This window comes from Clarias gariepinus, chromosome 23 (assembly GCF_024256425.1).
Source record: "Clarias gariepinus isolate MV-2021 ecotype Netherlands chromosome 23, CGAR_prim_01v2, whole genome shotgun sequence".
NCBI lineage: Eukaryota > Metazoa > Chordata > Actinopteri > Siluriformes > Clariidae > Clarias > Clarias gariepinus.
The window spans coordinates 24,845,259-24,864,455 of record NC_071122.1 but is presented as its reverse complement, the minus strand read 5'-3'; the positions used below and the strand labels follow the sequence as shown (position 1 = coordinate 24,864,455).

General features: G+C 38.1%; 1 protein-coding gene across 3 annotated transcripts in view; it reads right to left on the bottom strand.

Annotated features, from left to right (window-relative positions):
* LOC128511663 (inter-alpha-trypsin inhibitor heavy chain H3-like) overlaps nucleotides 1-19,197 on the bottom strand; it is a 96,663-nt gene that overhangs the window by 18,095 nt on the left and 59,371 nt on the right. Inside the window, exons 1-2 of one of the 3 annotated variants that reach the window (XM_053484617.1) lie at nucleotides 2,073-2,175; nucleotides 1,246-1,409 (exon numbers count right to left, since the gene is read on the bottom strand). The exons of the other annotated variants lie outside the window; for them this stretch is intronic. Of the exons in view, the coding sequence (XP_053340592.1) occupies nucleotides 1,246-1,409; nucleotides 2,073-2,147 (239 nt within the window). The 5' untranslated portion in view covers nucleotides 2,148-2,175. Of the gene's footprint in view, nucleotides 1-1,245; nucleotides 1,410-2,072; nucleotides 2,176-19,197 lie in introns of those variants that run through there. 3 annotated transcript variants of the gene reach the window in all.

The window sequence follows — 19,197 nt, the reverse complement described above, 5'->3', positions numbered from 1 at the left end:
GCAGATATACGTGCAGAAGTTGTAGAAGCTGTAGACCTGCCGTCTACTGAACCATATTTATTATGCTTCCTACTTGAAGTTACTGATGCAAAAGAAATGCTGTCATCAGGATAACCAGTTTACACTTTACTGTTTGCTCAGCATTTTCTGGAATTTGTTCCACCCACTTGTTGACTGCAGTAATGAACTTTTCCCAAGCACTCACACCCCCTAATCTTCTTAAAGAGCCAGTACACAATTTTAACTTAGTACCTTTTATCCATGCACAATGTACAGGAGATTTATCAAAATGGCCCATATGAATAATGTAGTTCATAAATGCAAACAGTTCAAAACAAAAATCGTTCAAAATTTAAATGCACCATACAATATAACATTGGTTACTGAATCTGAACAAAATAAGCTCCTACACCCTGAGAGTTCAATGACACGCAGGGTGTCCCCAAGTTGTCTGGTGTGTTTGTGTGTTTGTGTGTGTGTGTGTGTGTGTGGGGTGATTGATCGCCACCCTGTCCAGGGTGTATCTCTCCTTGTGGCCTAAGCTCTGTGACCCTGTACCCAGAATTTTATTGTATTTTATTGTGTTGATGTCACACTAAAGACAAAGGTCTGACATTTATTTTTTGTATTCCAAGGGCCTGTCAATTTAACAGGTATGTACAGCCATAGCTAAAAGTTTTGAGAATGATACAAATATAATTTTTCACAAAGTGTGCTGCCTCAGTGTTTTTAGATATTATTGTCAGATGTTACTATACTATTTGTACTACATATAGTACAGATATAATTACAATCTTTTAATAATTATCAATGGCTTTTATTTACTTTTATTCAGTTATCATTATATTTAATAAGCATCTTAATTTGTGAAAAATAATATTTATGTCATTTTCAAAAGGTTGGCCACATCTATTGATTCTTCTGTGTGGGAATTATGCATTCTTTTATGTCCAGATGTAATATTTGATATTTGCTTGTGTCTGTTTTTGGAATTACCATTCTTCCTATACTGCATCTGCTAGTGCATTTAGTGTTTAAAGATAAATACTGAATTAAACTTCTCACTGATCCTAAATATTTGGTACATTATTGAACCATAATCAGTCATTTTTAGAAAATAATTTACTTTAGGAAGACTAAAGAAGACTATTCTTAGAAACTATTCTTGTCTTTAAGACAAGACTTTGTCTTTATTCTTCATGTTTTTGGTTATTTGTTGAAATTACACATTTGTGTTTGACTTACATCCTGAATTTGCTGATGAAAGCATTCTTGGGTATCTTGACCTGGAAATGAACTTCTTTGGACTCATTGAGCCGGTTCGCCACACGGCTTGTGATGACTGTGATGGCATAGCGGCTGTTTACTGTGGAGTTGATGTGAAAACTGTAGATGTCGACATCTCGTTGCTGTGTTGAGGGAAAAACAGTACAATTTAAGCTTTTTTAAAATGAATTTCTTTTAACATGTCCAGCTTGGATAAACCGAGTTATAATCCTTACTGGACATTAAAAGTGAATAGATTTTTCCCAGCAAATGTGATTTTCGAGTGAAAATAAACTTTTTCAACATATTTTTAATGTCCAATCAGTTGTGTGTTTTATTATCACACATGGACTGTGGAGTGTATTTTGGCTTTGTTGAGGCAAACACACTGTCACAACTCAAACAAATCAGCAGACTTTCACCCCAGAGTTGCTCTATATTTTTACAATTTAATTAAAAATATTTTTTAATTAGCTATAGAGTTTTTATTCAAAGAAATTCCTAAAACTAACATTTAAAGAGAACACATTTCTATTTATGAAACAAATTTCTATTTATCATTTTCATGCTTCATTAAGACACCAGAAGAATAAAATCTAAATCTTTGAAACTCTTCTAAACATGTCCATTTAAAAGTACAATTAAGTGAGATAATATAATGTAAAACTGTTATTTATCACTAGCTTCCTCTCATGATTTTCATGCTCATATGTTTACAGCAACTATCTATTTCTTATTAATGATTAATGATTAAAGATTATAGATAAATAATAACTGTAAAAACTTGTGGAAAACTCTGACTGTACCTGCTCGACTGGGGACGAAGTCACACAGAGAAGTAAATGTCCAAGGATCGTTAGTACCAATGTGGTTCGCTCCATGGTGTCCCATACAGCACTCAGGTCTGAGACTCTCGGAGACTCTTCGGTCATTACCACTGCTGGCTGCAAATCTTTGCTCCACCCAGCATGTACTTTTTACTGAGAAATTTTGAGAAAGGGAGTGCATGGGGTAAATGAACACACAGGATGATGTTCACCCAGAAAAACTAACCTAGCTAACTAAGAGGCCTAGCGGAGACAAGACAGATTTACCTGACAACAGAAGTTAACAACATAAATTAACAAAAACTAACTAGCTAAGGAAGACTATCTACAAGTTTTTTTTTTTTTATTTTTTTTTTTTTTACAGACAACATAAAGTACATGTGCAAATGTGCAAACAAGAGCAACAAAGTGACAGTGCGACAAACACGACATAACACAACATAATGTGGTGTTGAGGTGATCAGTAGAGGAGTCCAGTCCCTTTTTGTTGAGAAGACGAATGGCTTGTGGAAAAAGCTGTTGCACAGTCTGAATGTGTGTGTCCAAACTCACACTAAAGGAAAAAAAAATAATCAATTGGGAATTTTGTAATCAACTTTTTTTTTAACAGAATTATAACAAGAAAGAATTATAAAAAGACATAACTCAGACTTGATTCCTGGTCTTATAGAAGACTCGCTCCATGCACCTGTCTGGTCATATGAGTACACTCTAACTTATAAGTGAATAACATGGTTGGTGCCTTTGCCAGTAGCTCCACACAGTCTGAGCAAGCAAGAGCATGCGCCTGCTGCCTCCTTTGGCTTGGTCGTCTTCCGTCCTGTTCAGCTCGAGCCCACAGCACAACTCAACCTGGCGTTGGCTAGTCGACACAGCATCCAGGCCAAACATCACTGGATCAAAATATCATTAAAACTGTAATAGTACCTGTAGGGTGATGTATGGGATGTATTCTAGTTCGGCTGAAGGGCCCTACTACTCGTGGTGTAGGGACTATTATACTTATGCCAATCCAAATGTTAAGCAACAGGCAAAATATCTGTTAAAATAATAATGTATTGTGGAAAGAAGTTTAGTGAACATTTGAACACAATACTGAATCAACGCAAGATTTCCTAATATGAGCACAGCAACAGGATGAAAAATAACTTGTTTAGCTTTAACTGCATAGACAATATACACATACTGTATAACCTTCTGCTAATCCTCATAAAGCACACAGCTAAAGCATATTATACTGTACATGTTATTATACTACACATACCTGATTCTGCCCCTAAAGATACAGTACGGTCACTTGAAGTTAGCTCTGGTTCCTCGGAATATTCTTCAACACAATAAAATGAAAATAATTTTTTAGATAATTTCCATATAGGTTCAGTTTTTATTTAATCACCTGCAAAGTGTCCCACAGTGTATGAGAGTGTGTACAGTAAGTGGGTATCAGCTGTTGTTCAGTTGGATTCACACTGTGTTGTGATTTAAATATATCTGTTGTAACTTTAAGCATCTTAAGTGCATGTTAAGCATTAAGCATGTTAAGTGCGAAAAATGTATTCATGCACTGATGGTCAGTAGTTTTGAAGAATGTGTTAAAAACAGATTTGAAGTTCGAAAGATTTGAAAGTTGTTTTATCAAATGCTTGATAAAGTGGCATGAAAGATGCAGTGACTTTAACATTATTGCTTTAATATTAATAATATAATCAACTTACTTTCAGTGTCATGGCCAACTTTAAAACAAGCATGAAAACATGTTACTACATTTCTCGAATAGGAAATATAAATTAGTATAATATAACTGCATCTTCAGAAAAAAAAGGAACAGAAAAAAATTAGCATGCTTATTGCTAAGTAATTTTGATGCTTTTACCAATGCGTCTATTTATTAATTTAACTACTATGTAGTTAGAATAATTTTAAAGCAGCGGATTGATATGTTTATATATAATACAGTATATGAGGTATAGCAGTAAAGTATAGAAGTAATTAATGTGAGCAATGAATCAAACACAGCTGTAAACAAAAGAAATGCATACACTACACTACATGTATACTATACATGTATACTATATATACATATACATATGTATAGTATACATGTATACATGTATACTATACATACTATACATGTCGTACGTTACATCCTGGACCATTGCGCAAAGACACTTTAATAACTTTGCACACCTACCTTCACAACTACACTACATTTTACAGTTTTACGTTTACATCCTGGACCAGTGCACAAAGTCACTTTAATAACCTCTGCACTAAGACACTTTGCTCTATGCATATTTGCACACACCGTACAGTATATTTCAATTTGCACAGTATATTTCTATTTTGTACATCATATTTCTATTTTTATTTTTAGTTCTATTTTTCCTAGTTTAATTTCATTTTTTAATTTAATTTCTATCGTATTTCTTTTATTCATATTTATTTCTTATTTGTAAAATTTAACTCTCTTTTAGGGTCAATGGCAGTCGTATAATGCATTTCACTACATTTCGTACTGTGTATGTTTGTGTATGTGACAAATAAAATTTGAATTTGCAATATTTGTCATTTTTCATTTTGATATGGATGACAAAGTTTTGAAGGACATCTGGCTACAGATAGAACCAAAGACTTTCTTTTGTGTCACTGGAAGCCACATAACATTTTACCAGCTGTTCAATGAAAAAAATAAAAATTACCGTGTCAGAATATTCAATTTAGGGGCAGGCTGCCAAAAGGCCTACAATGTGTTTGATTTACAATGGCCTTTCAGTCTCCTACATGTCACAACAATTTCCTCTATTTAACATATGTCTGGGTTATGGGATTTTAAATGAAAATGTTTAAAATATGATTGCATTATTTTCTGATAAGACCACATGGGCCAGCATTCCAAAAGGTATGTTGGTGCACACAGTGGAGAAATGTTATTTTGGAGAAATGTTATTTGCAACGTCTATTTTATGGGTAGATGTTTTGGAGAAATGGTTATTTGGATATATGGTTGTTCCTTACATACCCAATCACACTAGTGCCAGAAAAGGTAAAAAATGGAAGAGAGCAGGATACTTTGCAGTGAAACATCGTTTTCACAGAAATTTTTGTCCTTTAATATTATAAATTATTAAAATTGAACAACACATCATGTATCCAATCACACTGAGAAAAAACACATTGTCCCATTCCTAGTGAGCCTCCTCTTTGGACCCTAATATTAACTGGCCTGAGAGAGATAACAAAGGCTAAAAGGTTCCTATTCTTGGTCCGTAGGTGAGAATTATACTTATATTACATCCTACTAGTCACTGTAAGAGAACTCATTTAAATGTGGAGCCCTACCTGTTGATGGATTGTTTCTAGTGTGTATTATCATACATACCTGGAGCATCTGTAAGAGGAAAAACACACACACACACACAGACACACACACACACACACACACACACACACACACACACACACACACACACACACACAAGACTTTAAAAGACAGTTCTTGTAGTTAAATTGTGAAGTCAGTGACTGTAAGTATCAGAGAGCATTGCATGATAAGGATTTATTTATACCAGATGAGATGTTGATATGACATATACAGTATATTACTTATAATATGAAAATGCACTTCTCTTCCAGGGTATAACTAATTGTAGCTATACTTTTGTCTAATTTATTTGGTCTTCTTACCATATAGATGACCATAAAGGATAAAAATGCACTTTGCTTTATATTAATCACCTAGAAAGTGAATGAGTGTGTAAAAGCAGATAGCAGCTGAAAACAGAATACACGAAATATAGAACAGAATACACAGTGCGCCTCAGTTATGAGTTTAAAGCAAAAAGGTTAAAAGCGGTTAAATTACTTAGTCTGTTCATGCAGCAGCATTTCTTTATTTAATTATAATACACATCATAAATAAAATAAAAATTATTTTTAACATAAAAATTATTTTGAACATGTCCAAACCACCTCAATCTGGCCTCTCTGACTTCATCTCCAAAACATCTAACATGGGTTGTCCCTTTGATGAACTCATTCTTGATCCTATCCATCCTTGTCACTCCCAAGGAAAACCTCAACATCTTCAGCTCTGCTACCTTTAGCTCTGCCTCCTGTGTTTTCTTCAGTGCCACTGTCTCAAGCCGTAGAGCATTGCTGGTCTCACCACTGTCCTGTGTGGAAAAATTTTATTGGCCTACAATTGTATTCAAGTGTGAAGTACTAAATACCCTAAAGGCCTCTGATCAAGAGGCCTTGATCTGCTCGCTACAATAAAATAAAAGGTGCCTGCATGACAAATTGAGGACGATAATAATAATGAAAAAATAATAATACTAGATAAAAATAATGTTAATCATAATATTCATAATATTTACTTTTCCATACGAATGTTATTCTTAAGAATAAAAGAGGGCAATTGTTGGGGACATAGGAAATATAAGTAGCATTTCTAAAGATGATACATAATGTGTATTCTCATGTGTGTGCAATAGTGGTACTGTATGACTAAAGCTATAAACTATGCTAAAACCCATGTAATCATGTACTTGTGCCAAAAGTTATATTTGTTAAGATATCTTCAAAATGCTTTGAATGTACCTCGCAAAATTCTGTCTTTCTGTCAGCTGTGCAGCGGTCATGCCGTTTTCTGCCTTTTCCAACCTGCAATTCTTATTTCTCTCAGCAGATGGCACAAGGGATCGCGCATACTATCTATGCATTATTCAGTGTGCATATGTAACTATCTCAGGTTTCATTCCATATATGCAGCTTCTGATGTGTCAGATGTTTTTTTTTAGTGTGACAGTGCTTTAGATAGAGTAGACCTATGCTAAAACAATGTAATCACTCCTCCTGAGGATATAAAGCTTTATTATTGGGTTTGAATAAATCAGATCTACAACAGCAGATAATAAACTATGCTATGTCATAACCGAAGCAAACACCACGATTATGCCTTGTTTCGTTCGGTGTTGCTAGGCAACGGACCACGCGCCTATTCGGGAATGTAGGAATGTAGAAGTAGAAAAATAGGCGACACACTGGACCCACTACAGTTTGCATACCGCCCGAACCGTTCCACAGACGATGCAATCTCTCATCTCCTCCACACATCACTCACTCACCTTGTAGCGCAACCACATAAAGGGTCATTTTAAATAGCAGGGTATTAATTAAGGAACTAATAATGCTCATCTATGCAAGGAAATGTGCCTGATATGATTTTAGATGTCCCAATAGACAGTGTTTGGTCACCGGGTTAAGCTCTCATGAGCATGAGCGATCGCAGCGCAAGGGAACCCGGAAGCAGAGTTGGGTCATGTGATCCAGCTTAAAAGCGCAACCGGCAAACATGTCGGGGTGGAGAGATGATGATACGCTGCACTGTTGTTTGTTTGAGAGAGAGAGATTGTTGGATTACTTTTTCCCGGATGGATTAATCTTTAATCTCGCCTGGACCTACCTTGTTTGTTTGTTTGTTGATTTGTTTCACTTAATACACTTTGGTTTGGTTAAGTAATTGTTATCGTGTCGCGTCTTTACTTTTTCCGCTATGATTGCGCAATACCGGAAGTGTTATTTAAAAACCCGTATTTACATTCACGACCCCATAGTATTGTAACTAGCTTTAATAACATAGCCAAACGTTACAACTTGGAGAGTCGGAGAGGGAATTATGTTAAAATGCTTTTCACCGACTACAGCTCAGCATTTAATACTATAATTCCCTCCACACTCACCACCAAGCTGGAGCACCTGGGACTCACTGTGTCAGTGGATCTCCAACTTCCTAACTGGCAGACCACAGGCAGTAAGGATGGGTGGTCATGTTTCAGCCTCCTTCACTCTCAGCACTGGAGCCCCCCAGGGTTGTGTTCTGAGCCCCCTGCTGTACTCTTCGTACACTTACGACTGCGCGGCCACTACCAACTCCACCGCCGTCATCAAGTTTGCTGACGACACTGTTGTGGTTGGCCTGATCACGAACAACGACAAGACGGCCTACCTAAAGGAGATTGGAAATCTGGTGCCAGAGAAACAATCTCCTTCTGCGGTCTGGAAAGCGATTCTGCTCCCTGAAGGCCAACACAGAGAGACTGAAGAGGAGCTTCTTCCCGCAGGCGTTAAGGTCTCTCAATCACACCACTATGCAGAACTAATACCATCATTTTAACATCCAAAATTGACTGGACATTCATGTACACTTGACTAAATCCACTTGATTAAATCTTCCTGCTTCCTGTGATGTAACTTCCAGTTTTCGTATCGTTGCTGCAAATGTTCGCGTTTGTATCAGCGTTTTACTTATATTGCTTTTTCGTTTATACAATAACATTATTAATAGCAACTAGTTTTTACATCTTCATACTTTTTGGCTTCGCCTTTTTTCCGTTTTTGGAAAACGGAATTCAGCTCCAAACAACTAAACTCCGACTCAGGTTCGATATAATGGATAATATTCAGCTTGTTCATTGTGTGGAGTGCAGGATGTTTAGACATTCTTCCTCCGTCATTAGTGGTAATTTTGTAGTAGGTGTGTGTTGGTGAGCACTCTGGCGAAGAAGATATCAGTGTTAGAGGAGTGTGTCCAGACTTAGGGTTAGAGAACATGAGAGCAGCGTTATTCCTGTAGCAGACAGTCTGGTTACCGCAGGCAGAGATAACCAGCCCCCGACTCCGGCATTTGAGCCCTCACAGCGGGGCAAGTGGGTGACGACTCGGCAGCATACTCGTTCAGCCAAAGCTTATGCTAAAGCTAGCCCACCGGAGCACAACTCTTCTGCGCTTCACGTGTCCAACAGGTTTGCTGTCCTCAGTGATGCACCCACTGAGAGACCTAAAAGAGCTCTGGTTATAGGAGACTCTATACCAGTGGTTCTCAAAGTGTGGGCGCGCCCCACTAGTGGGGAATACAGACATGACAGGTGGCGCGCAATGAACGGGAGGGAATTAGTGGAAAATAATAGGAAAGTACCTATTCTAATTCATGCTTTTCTTTATTGACAGTAAAGATCGGACACTCGAAACTAAACAATCACACACAAAGAAATGGATCATTAATACAAGTAAATTAAAATAACATCAGAGAAAAAGTGGAACCATAGTGCAACAATAACGGTTTAATGTCGGCATGTTAATTCCAGAGGAACAATATATAAGGAAACATTCGGTATTATATATGTCATTTCATTTATTCCTATGTGTATGCTGATGTTTCTGTATTTTTGTTAAACATTAATATTTTATCAGGCAGTACTAGTCTGGCATTTCTAGTTTCCAGTGCGGTAATAAAGTTACTTTTTGATCCTTCAGGCGCTGAACAGAAGGGAAGATCAATATCGTTCTCCGCTTTTTGTCGCTGTGCGGCTTTTTGCGATGATCCCTAAATCATTCGTTGCGCTGTAGAGAATAATGGTGTTTATGCTTTTAAACTTGTATAATTTAAGGCGGATGGAGCTTAAAGACAATGTAGAGAGGAAATATATGTGGGTATCTTATTCGCGGGTTTATTTACGCAGCTGTTGAATTCGGAGATGCGAATATCAAACTAACTTGACCGCCGTCACAAACAGGTGTTATGCGCTAAAATGCCCCCCTGCCACGGATTGCCTCCCTACATAATCTCTATCAATTATTATATTAGGACATGCATTCAAATGTTTATTATTATTAAATATATTATTACTATTATAATTAACCCTAGGCACGTGACAGCCGTCGAGACGATTAATACAAATCCCCCAAAAATGATTATTTTATGGCACATTTATTTTGCAGGGGTTTGTCAATGTACAAATAACAAATTATTTATCACAAATAAATAATTGTGATAAATAACACTAAATAAATATTGTTTGTGGTGAAACATTAGAGGAAACGATTGTTATTATAAAATAAGCAATATAAAAATTCAGCACTATCAGCCTAATCAACCAAAAATCCAGCCGAAAGGAAAACATGATGAAGCCTATGTTGCACTTGGATTCATGGTGGGGATGGTGGGGCAGAGGAGAGACCTCTGTGTGTTTTGTGTCTTAAACCGCTGGCAGCAGACAGCATGAGACAAAGTAGGAAGACACTTAGAGACAACACACCCCAGTCACGTTAATAAGCCACTCGACTTCTTTGAAAGAAAGCTTTAGATAAGTGACGAAGTAAGCCTGTTATAACAATTGCACGTGTATTTTATCTGTTTTAAACTTGGTGTTATTTGATCTTATTGGTTTAGAAATTGATTTTTCAATAAATAGTACACTTGGCCATTTCCGTTATCATTTTGTTGTCAGGTGGGGCTTGAAAATTCGCCCACCCCCTTAAGTGGGGAATGACAGAAAATGTTTGAGAACCACTGCTCTATACTGAGACATGTGAAATTAGCTAGGCCTTTAGGGGCGGCAGTGGTTAGGTGTATCCCGGGAGCCAGTGCACCAGACATACAGTAGCAGGTAATCTTAGGGCTCTAGGACAGCATAGGTTCTCAAAGATAGTGGTACATGCTAATGATATACGCCTTCGTCAGTCAGAGGTTCGTAAGAGTAACTTTACAGGGGTGTTCAAATTAGCTAGGGCAATGTCCGATGAAGTAATATGCTCTGGTCCCATCCCAATGAGACGTGGCAACATAGCTTACAGCAGGTTATGGTCGCTGAACCGCTAGATGTCCAGGTGGTGCTCCCAAAATAATGTGGGCTTCATAGACAATTGGAAGACCTTTGAGGGCAAAACATGGCCTGTTAGGGCGGGACAGTGGTCATCCCACTCGGAAAGGTGCTGCCCTCATTTCCTGTAATATAGTTATATTATACACATAGCCTCAAAAGAGGCCTAGTTTATCGGTGACAATCCAGAGCCCAGGCCAGGAAGCAGACAGACAGGCTAAACCAACCGTCTGCTAGCTGCATAGAGATGTCACTCAGGGTTCACTGTATTGAGACTGTGTCTGTTCCCCGAGTTAAGCAAAAATGTAGAAAGACTCAGAAAGTCTGTTTTAGTAATTTAATTAACATAGATACCACAAACACGGATCAAACTGAATGCGCAGCCGGCACCTCTGATCTGAAGCTAGGACTGTTAAATATTAGATCTCTCGCATCAAAGAAGTTTTAGTTAATCAGATTATCACGGATCAGAAATTTTATATACTCTGTTTAACAGAAACCTAGATTAAACAGGACGAGTATGTAGCTCTAAATGAAGCTAGTCCTGCTGGATACAGCTACATACACCAGCCTCGGTTAATTGGTAGAGGAGGAGGCGTCACAATTAATTACAAGGATAATCTGACTATTATACAAAAACACGGACACAGTTTAATTCAGTTGAAGTTCTCTATAGTAACATAACAAGTATAGCTACAAATATTAAGTCAGCTCAGTTGATTTCACTAATTGTCATTTACAGACCTCCGTAAATTCAGCCGTACTCTGAATTTCTTAGTGAATTTGCAGATTTCCTCTCAAACCTAGTCGTTTCTATAGACAAAGTGTTAATTGCTGGAGATTTTAATATTTATTTTGAGAATCCAGAAGACCCTGTGCATAAAGCATTTATGTCCATACTGGACTCAGTAGGAGTAAATCAGTGTGTAGTAGGACCCACTTATAAAGCAGGTCACACTTTAGATTTAATAATATACTTCGGATTAAGTGTAATAAATTTATTTACAAGTCCATTGTCTGAAGCTATATCAGATCACTATCTTGTCTCAATTCAAGTGTATCATAGTAATAAAGTACACACAGCGCCATGCTACCGTACTACAGTAAACGTACATTCACATCAACTACCACACAGAGGTTTATCAGTAATCTCCCAGAGTTACCAACTTTGATTAGATCACCTTCTGACCCCACAGTACTCGATCAGGCGACTGAATATTTAGAGTCGACGTTCCATTATACCTTAAATAATGTAGCTCCAGTTAAATGAAAAATTATTAAAGATAAGAAACTCGCTCCCTGGTATAACGATCATACACGCTCTTTAAAACAACCCCCTCCGAAATTAGAACGTAAATGGCGTCAAACTAAATTGTTAGTATTTCAAATAGCATGAAAAGAGAGCATCCTGAACTTTAGAAAAGCTCTTAGTGTAGCTAGATCAACATATCTCTCCACTCTTATAGAAAATAACAAAAATAATCCTAGATTTTTATTTAATACCGTAGCCAAATTAACCAGAAATAAGACCACTGCAGAAATGTCCACAACAACTTCGAGTAATAGTGAGGACTTCTCTCCCTCTTTCTCTTTCCTCTCTCCCCCTGTCTCCCCCTTTCACTCTTTCTCTCTCTCTGTTAAGCGCTACACATATCGTTCCTGAGCTGCCAGTGATCCAGACTCCCTCTGCCCTCTGGACCTGTCTGACCCATCCTGGTGCCCCGCTTCTAGTTGGAGATCTCGTCACATAGATGCCCCGTGTGTCTCTTTGGGATGCGTCTGGTGTCTGGGGATGATTCTCTCTACCTAGAAGATGGTTCTGGCATCGACTGGTGTTGGCAACTGTTTCTCTGGGGACTTGACAGTTCGATAGTTCAGGACTGGAACTTCCTACAAGTCTACCTAAGTTTTCAATAACCACCTGGACCATAGCTGGATTAACATCAGCTATTATAGCTGAACTGCCTGCCACCTAACACACTGTAAAAATGCAGATTATTTACTGCTTTCTGTTTCACCCAAATGAGGATGGGTTCCCTGTTGAGTCTGCCATGTCAGATCGGAACTTTTTTACTCCCCTTGAAGAGAATGAACTAATTTCACTTATCTCTTCTGCAAATTCATCAAACTGTACATTAGATCCTGTACTGACACATTTTCTTAAACCAGCAATAACAGAACCCCTGTTGAGAATAATTAATTCTTCACTCAGCATAGGGTATGTATCAAAATCTTTTAAATTAGCAGTTATTATACCGATTATAAAGAAACCTGACCTTGACCCCTGTCAGCTGTCCAATTACAGGCCAATATCAAACCTCCCCTTTATCTCTAAGATTCTGGAAAAGATAGTAGCGGAGCAGCTATGCTCATATCTACATAGAAATGGCATACATGAACTATATCAGTCAGAATTTAGGCCTCATCACAGCACAGAGACAACTCGTTAAAGTAGTAAATGACCTCCTATTGGCCTCTGATCAAGGTTGTGTAACCATGCTTGTATTACTCGACCTCAGTGCAGCTTTTGACACCATTGATCATAGCATTCTTCTTCACAGATTAAAAAATGTAGTAGGAATTAAGGGTACAGCCCTCTCCTGGGTCAGATCCTATTTGACCGATCGGTATCAGTATGTAGACTTAAATGGTGATTATTCTGAATGTTCTCTAGTGGAGTTTGGTGTTCCACAGGGTTTAGTTTTAGGTCCACTGCTTTTTTTCCTTTACATGCTTCCTCTGGGCAACATAGTCCGTAAGCATGGTATTAGTTTTTACTGTTATGCTGACAACACACAGTTATATGTCTCAGCAAAACCTGATGAGATAAACCAGCTTACTAAAGTTGAGCAATGTGTGCAGGACATAAGACATTGGATGCTAATTAACTTACTTCTGCTTAATCCAGATAAGACAGAAGTTCTAGTCATACTGTAGGACCGCATACAGCTAGAAGTAAGATTCTAGATCACTCTTTAACTTTAGATGGCCTTTCTGTTCCATCAAGTGCAACAGTAAAAGATCTGGGTGTGATTATAGATTCCAGCTTTTCATTTGAAGCTCATGTAGATAATATTACCAGGATGGCATTCTTTCACCTCAGAAATATTGCCAAGATAAGAAATATACTGTCGTTAAACGATGCAGAAAAACTAGTTCATGCTTTTATCAACTCTAGGTTGGACTATTGTAATGCCTTACTGTCTGGTTGTTCAACTAGGTGCATAAACAAGCTTTAGCTAGTCCAGAATGCAGCAGCGAGAGTCCTCACTAGAATCAGAAGATACGAGCACATCACCCCTATCTTATCTTCACTTCATTGGCTTCCTGTAAAATTTTGCATTGATTTTAAAATACTACTTTTGACATATAAAGCATTAAATGGTCTCGCACCGCAGAATCTGAGTGAACTGCTAGTGTCTTACGATCCGCCACGCCTCCTTCGATCAAAGGATGCAGGCTAAAAACTTAAGCTTATGAAAACTACAGCTAGGGGCAAAGCTTTTTCTTACAAAGCCCCAAAATTATGGAATAGTCTTCCAAATAGTGTTCGGAATTCAGACACAGTCACAGTGATTAAGTCCAGGCTAAAAACCTATTAATTTAATTAAGAATTTTTATAAATATATTTGCCTTAGGTAAAGGAGCAGATCTGGGGGACTCATGGACGTAAAGTATTATGGTGAACTGGTATGTTTAGATGCTGTTCTGCCCACTCTCATTGATCATTCAGGTTTGTTGACGGTGAGGTGATTGGTTGCTTTACATGTCAGGAAGCCCTCATGTTTGTGTTTCCTTCTGGCTCTCCCTTTTAGTTATGCTGTCATAGTTAGTCCTGCCGGAGTCTCTGCTTGCACTGTACAGTAAATATACATTTACATTCTACATTATATGACTGTGACCAGACCTAACTGTTATCTTTTCTCTTCTGCTCTCTCTCCTGTTCTTTCTCTTCCCTCTCTCCCCCTCTCTCTTCTTCCCTCTCTCTGTCGAGATACACATGTCGTTTCTGAGCTGCCAGTGATCCAGACTCCCTCTGCCCTCCGGACCTGTCTGACCCATCCTGGTGCTCTGCTTCTGGTTGGAGATCTCGTCACATGGATGCCCTGTGTGTCTCTTTGGAAAACGTCTCTTGTCTGGGGATGGTTCTCTCTACCTAGAAGACGGTTCTGGCCTCGACTGGTGTTGGCAGCAGTTTCTCTAAGGACAGTTCGATAGGTCAGGACTGAAACTTCATACAAGTCTACCTGAGTTTTCAATAACTAGCTGGACTCCATATTAACATCAATTAACATCAACTGTTATGCTGAACTGCCTGCCAACTAACACACAGTATGAATAAGGATGAATTCCTGCTCTCTGTTTCACCCAGATGAGGATGGGTTCCCTGTTGAGTCTGGTTCCTCTCAAGGTTTCTTCCTACTACCATCTCAGGGAGGTTTTCCTTGCCACTGTCGCCCTCGGCTTGCTCACCAGGGACTATGTGACCATTTTGATTTATACACGCTCAAATTCCATACAAACTTAAATAATTATTTTGATTGTGTAAAGCTGCTTTGGGACAATGCCAATTGTTAAAAGCGCTATACAAATAAAATTGAATTAAATTGAATGTACACCTTCACTTATTTATTATTTATTAATTTATTATTTATATTTAAAATATATAAAAAATAATTTAAATTTAATATTTATTTCTGGACCATTGCACAAGACACTTTAATAAGACACTTTTTTATGCATATTTGCACACCCTCAGTCTTTTTTTTTACACAAAATTTTTACAAATTTATATATTTTTCTCTATATTTTCTATATTTTGCTATATTGTTTTTATTTGTACAGTATATTTATATTTTTTATCTTAGTTTCTATCATATTTCTTTTTATTCATATTTATTTCTTATCTATAAGCTTAAATTTACTTTTTAAGGTCACTGGCGGTCGTATAAGCATTTCACTTCATATCGTACTATGTCTCTCCTGTTCATCTTCTTTTGGTGAGGATGCCGTGGGCTTGGGTGGTGACATCCTGGCTGGTCTCCAGAGGAGCAGCTGTGAATCCACCTGGCCCGCCTTTGAGGGCCCGTCAAAGACGTGAGCTCAGATTAATCCATGAGCTAGAACTCAATGTCCAAGTCATAAGCTGATTGAGAACCCTGGCGAGCTTTAACAATTTGTGTCCAGCTTCTCTACCATGACATGAACCATCAAACACCACATCTCCTTAAAGTTACCCTCAAATTTGAAATAACAAAGATCTTGGACATCCCAGTGTGCAGTGCTCCACTCCCAAGCCCGTCCTGAGAGAAGTGTGATCACATGCGCCACCTTGGAACATTCTATGGTGAAGGTGGAAGTCTGCAGATCAAAGATCAACAAGCACTGGGAGAGGAAGAAGCGACACGTGTCTGGATCCCCTTCATAGGTGAGGGGGTAGGTAGGCGTGGTTTTTGCTGCATTTTGAAATCTCCGTCCTGAACAGAAGAGAGTTGGAGCTGTCGGAGCCAGGTCATGAAGTCAGCGAAGGCTTGTCGGGTGCTAAGTAGCTTCTGCTCACTTAATGCGGTCAGAATCTGCTGGATTAATTTCGCTGGCTGAATGATTCTGTCATAAAGCGGGGCAAAGGAGATGAATTAAAGTGCAGAAATATGACTGCTGCATATATAGGGCATGGTCAGGAAGCAGAAATGAGGGTCGAAAGCTGGGGAAAACAATCAGTGAAGTATCTAAGCCAACTCATGAGGCAAGGTCCCCGGGAAATCAAGGATCGGAGTGACAATCCAAAAATGTGAACCAAAAGCCATGGTGGAAATGAAGGAGCGCAAGATCAAAGCCGGGAAATTAAAGGAGCGAAGCAACCAAATCCAAGATATGAGACAAAAAATAAGGAAACAAAGCGAACTAGGCAACGTTAGAGCATGAGAAAGAAAACCTGAGAGAATTGAGGCAAGAAACATACAATCATCCAGTGATTCAAACAGCAGACATTGCATGCTTAAATGCTGGAGCAATTACCAAATAATGAGAAACTGGTGTGTTGATGGGGCGGAAACTGGGGCAATGGAAATGACACATGACGGGCAAGGGAAAACATGAGCACATGGAGAAAGTGAAAGTGTGGGGAAAAAACGGGCATACAGGGATACACACAGATCATGACACTAATTTTATAAGGAAATGTTTATCAGTTCAGTCTTGGCAACAACCAGTGTAGTGTTTCAATAGACCGTCCTTGAATAAATCTGTAAATAACTTACTAATATTGCAGGTTTTATTATGATAGAGCTGGCTTCTGGCATTGATTAATTATTTTATTAAACGGGACTATGTGATCCATTAAAATTTCTCTGTTAACCTTCTCGTTTTGGGCCAGTGACAAAGAATTACAAGATAGTTAATAATAATATGGCCTTGAACACTAACGCGCATGGCCTTTTTTTGTTGTTGTTATCGGGGAAAGGTCCCGAATCATCTTGGATGGTAGTGCCAAACTTTAAAACAGTTTTTCCCCCTTTTCTGTTTATTATAACCAACAACTTAATTACTCAGATGTTATTTAAATGTTCACTTGTCACTACCTGTAAAGCTTTTGCACTGTATGTAGTTCTTGCATCTGAGTTTTGGAAAAACAACATTTCATGGCACCTGTGAATAAGTAACACTGAGTCTGTGGGCAATTTTATTGCATTTTAACTCAGTAAATATTTAGCAATAAACCAACATTTTGTTGAAAATAAGATTCACATATTCAGCATGGCATTCTACAGCTGTGAGACAGAGAAATCAGAAATCTCTCCCTGCAGGACAGACTGGAATGGCACAAGCCAACAATCCACACTAGGGGCTGCATGAAATCTGTAGTCAATGGCAGAGCTCCTATAATAAAATAGAAACATGGCATGTAAGAGCATGTATATAAAATTAAAAATTATGTAAAATTATAGAATTGCTCTATTTGCTTACTTGGATGCTTTAACCTCCTGGTTGTGGATTTTGAGCTTTGATCCTGGGAGCTCTTCATACTGAAGTTCCTTTTCCCCTTAAATGTCAAAGAAAAAATCTCGAGTCACTGTCAGTAAATTATTTTTGATTAATTAAACAACCTAATAATTATGCCTATGTACATTTTCCTATATTCACCAAAATGAACTAAAGCTCTAATTACTGTAACTAATGCTCACTAACAGTCAGACACAATTGGGTTCTGCCAAAATCCTGTGATTCGGGATAACTATTCAGCCTGTCTCGGGGGGACATCAGTGAAAATCTTTGTCATGAATACAAAAATGGGAATTTTGCACTACTTTACCATTGCTCTTGATTTAAACACCAATTCATCTAATCTGAATCATTAAAATGTTTTGTGCTTCAAATTTGACTTTGCGTTTTTGTGTAATCTCTTACCCAGAATTCCTTGGATGTTGGGATTTTTTGGTTGTTGATGAATAACAGGCCATAGAAATACATCTCCATGTTTCCTATGAAGGAGGAAAACAAGACGTACACTTCCCATGGTGACGTCTAATTCATTGCTCCTCAGAAGTATTGACACACTGTGAAATGACAAAATGATCAGTGAGTTTGCCATGTCTAGCACTCAATGGGGTTGTACTTATGCATCATTTAGATTTAAACTGTTTGCAGTTAGGTGCTAACCATGCAGGATGGAAACACTTCTAAAATTACATGGAATTGGGAGACATCGAGGAAATGTGAGCTGCTTTTCCTCTGAGCAAAGTGTTGTGTTTGGTAAGAAATTTTTTAAATGTGCACCTTTAGCAAAATCACCTCAGCACTTAGTTTACCTGTTGCAAATGTTTTGAAAGTAACAGTATGCCTGGTGTTTTTCACACATATGATATACATAATTTTAGAAGATGACACTCTTGTTTTTCACACCATGAATCTTCTGGACTGCCAGCTTGTAAGCATCTATTGAGATAGCTTGATATTGGACTGATGGGTTCATTGTTAATTACCAAACCTGAGCACATTGAGTTGTTTTGCCACTGTATATCATGATTTATCTGGCTTGTCACTGCCTGAGCTATTTTTTTGTGTTGTGTCATATAAATTTTTTTATATTACATGCAGTGCACATTTATATTTTGTCTTTACCTGTCTGTTTCCCGGCTGCTGGTCTCTGTCTGTCCCCATACAAACTCCACACGCTTCCCTTGATCAGAGTAGACACTTGTGGCAGTGCTCACATGTAGCGTCGCTGTTTTATAATGTATAACAACTAGCTGGAAACCTTTATCTGAAAGTTGTCCATTTATAGATATGTCTATGGAGAAACAAAATAGGAGACTAATAAAAATATACACTGTGCCCTAAATTGTCCCTAAGATCATTACAGTCCCTAAGTCCCAGTTGTCCCAGTCCCAATTGTCCCTAAGATCCCCCCGCACTAGAAACTCCGTGTAGGTATCTATCCAGTG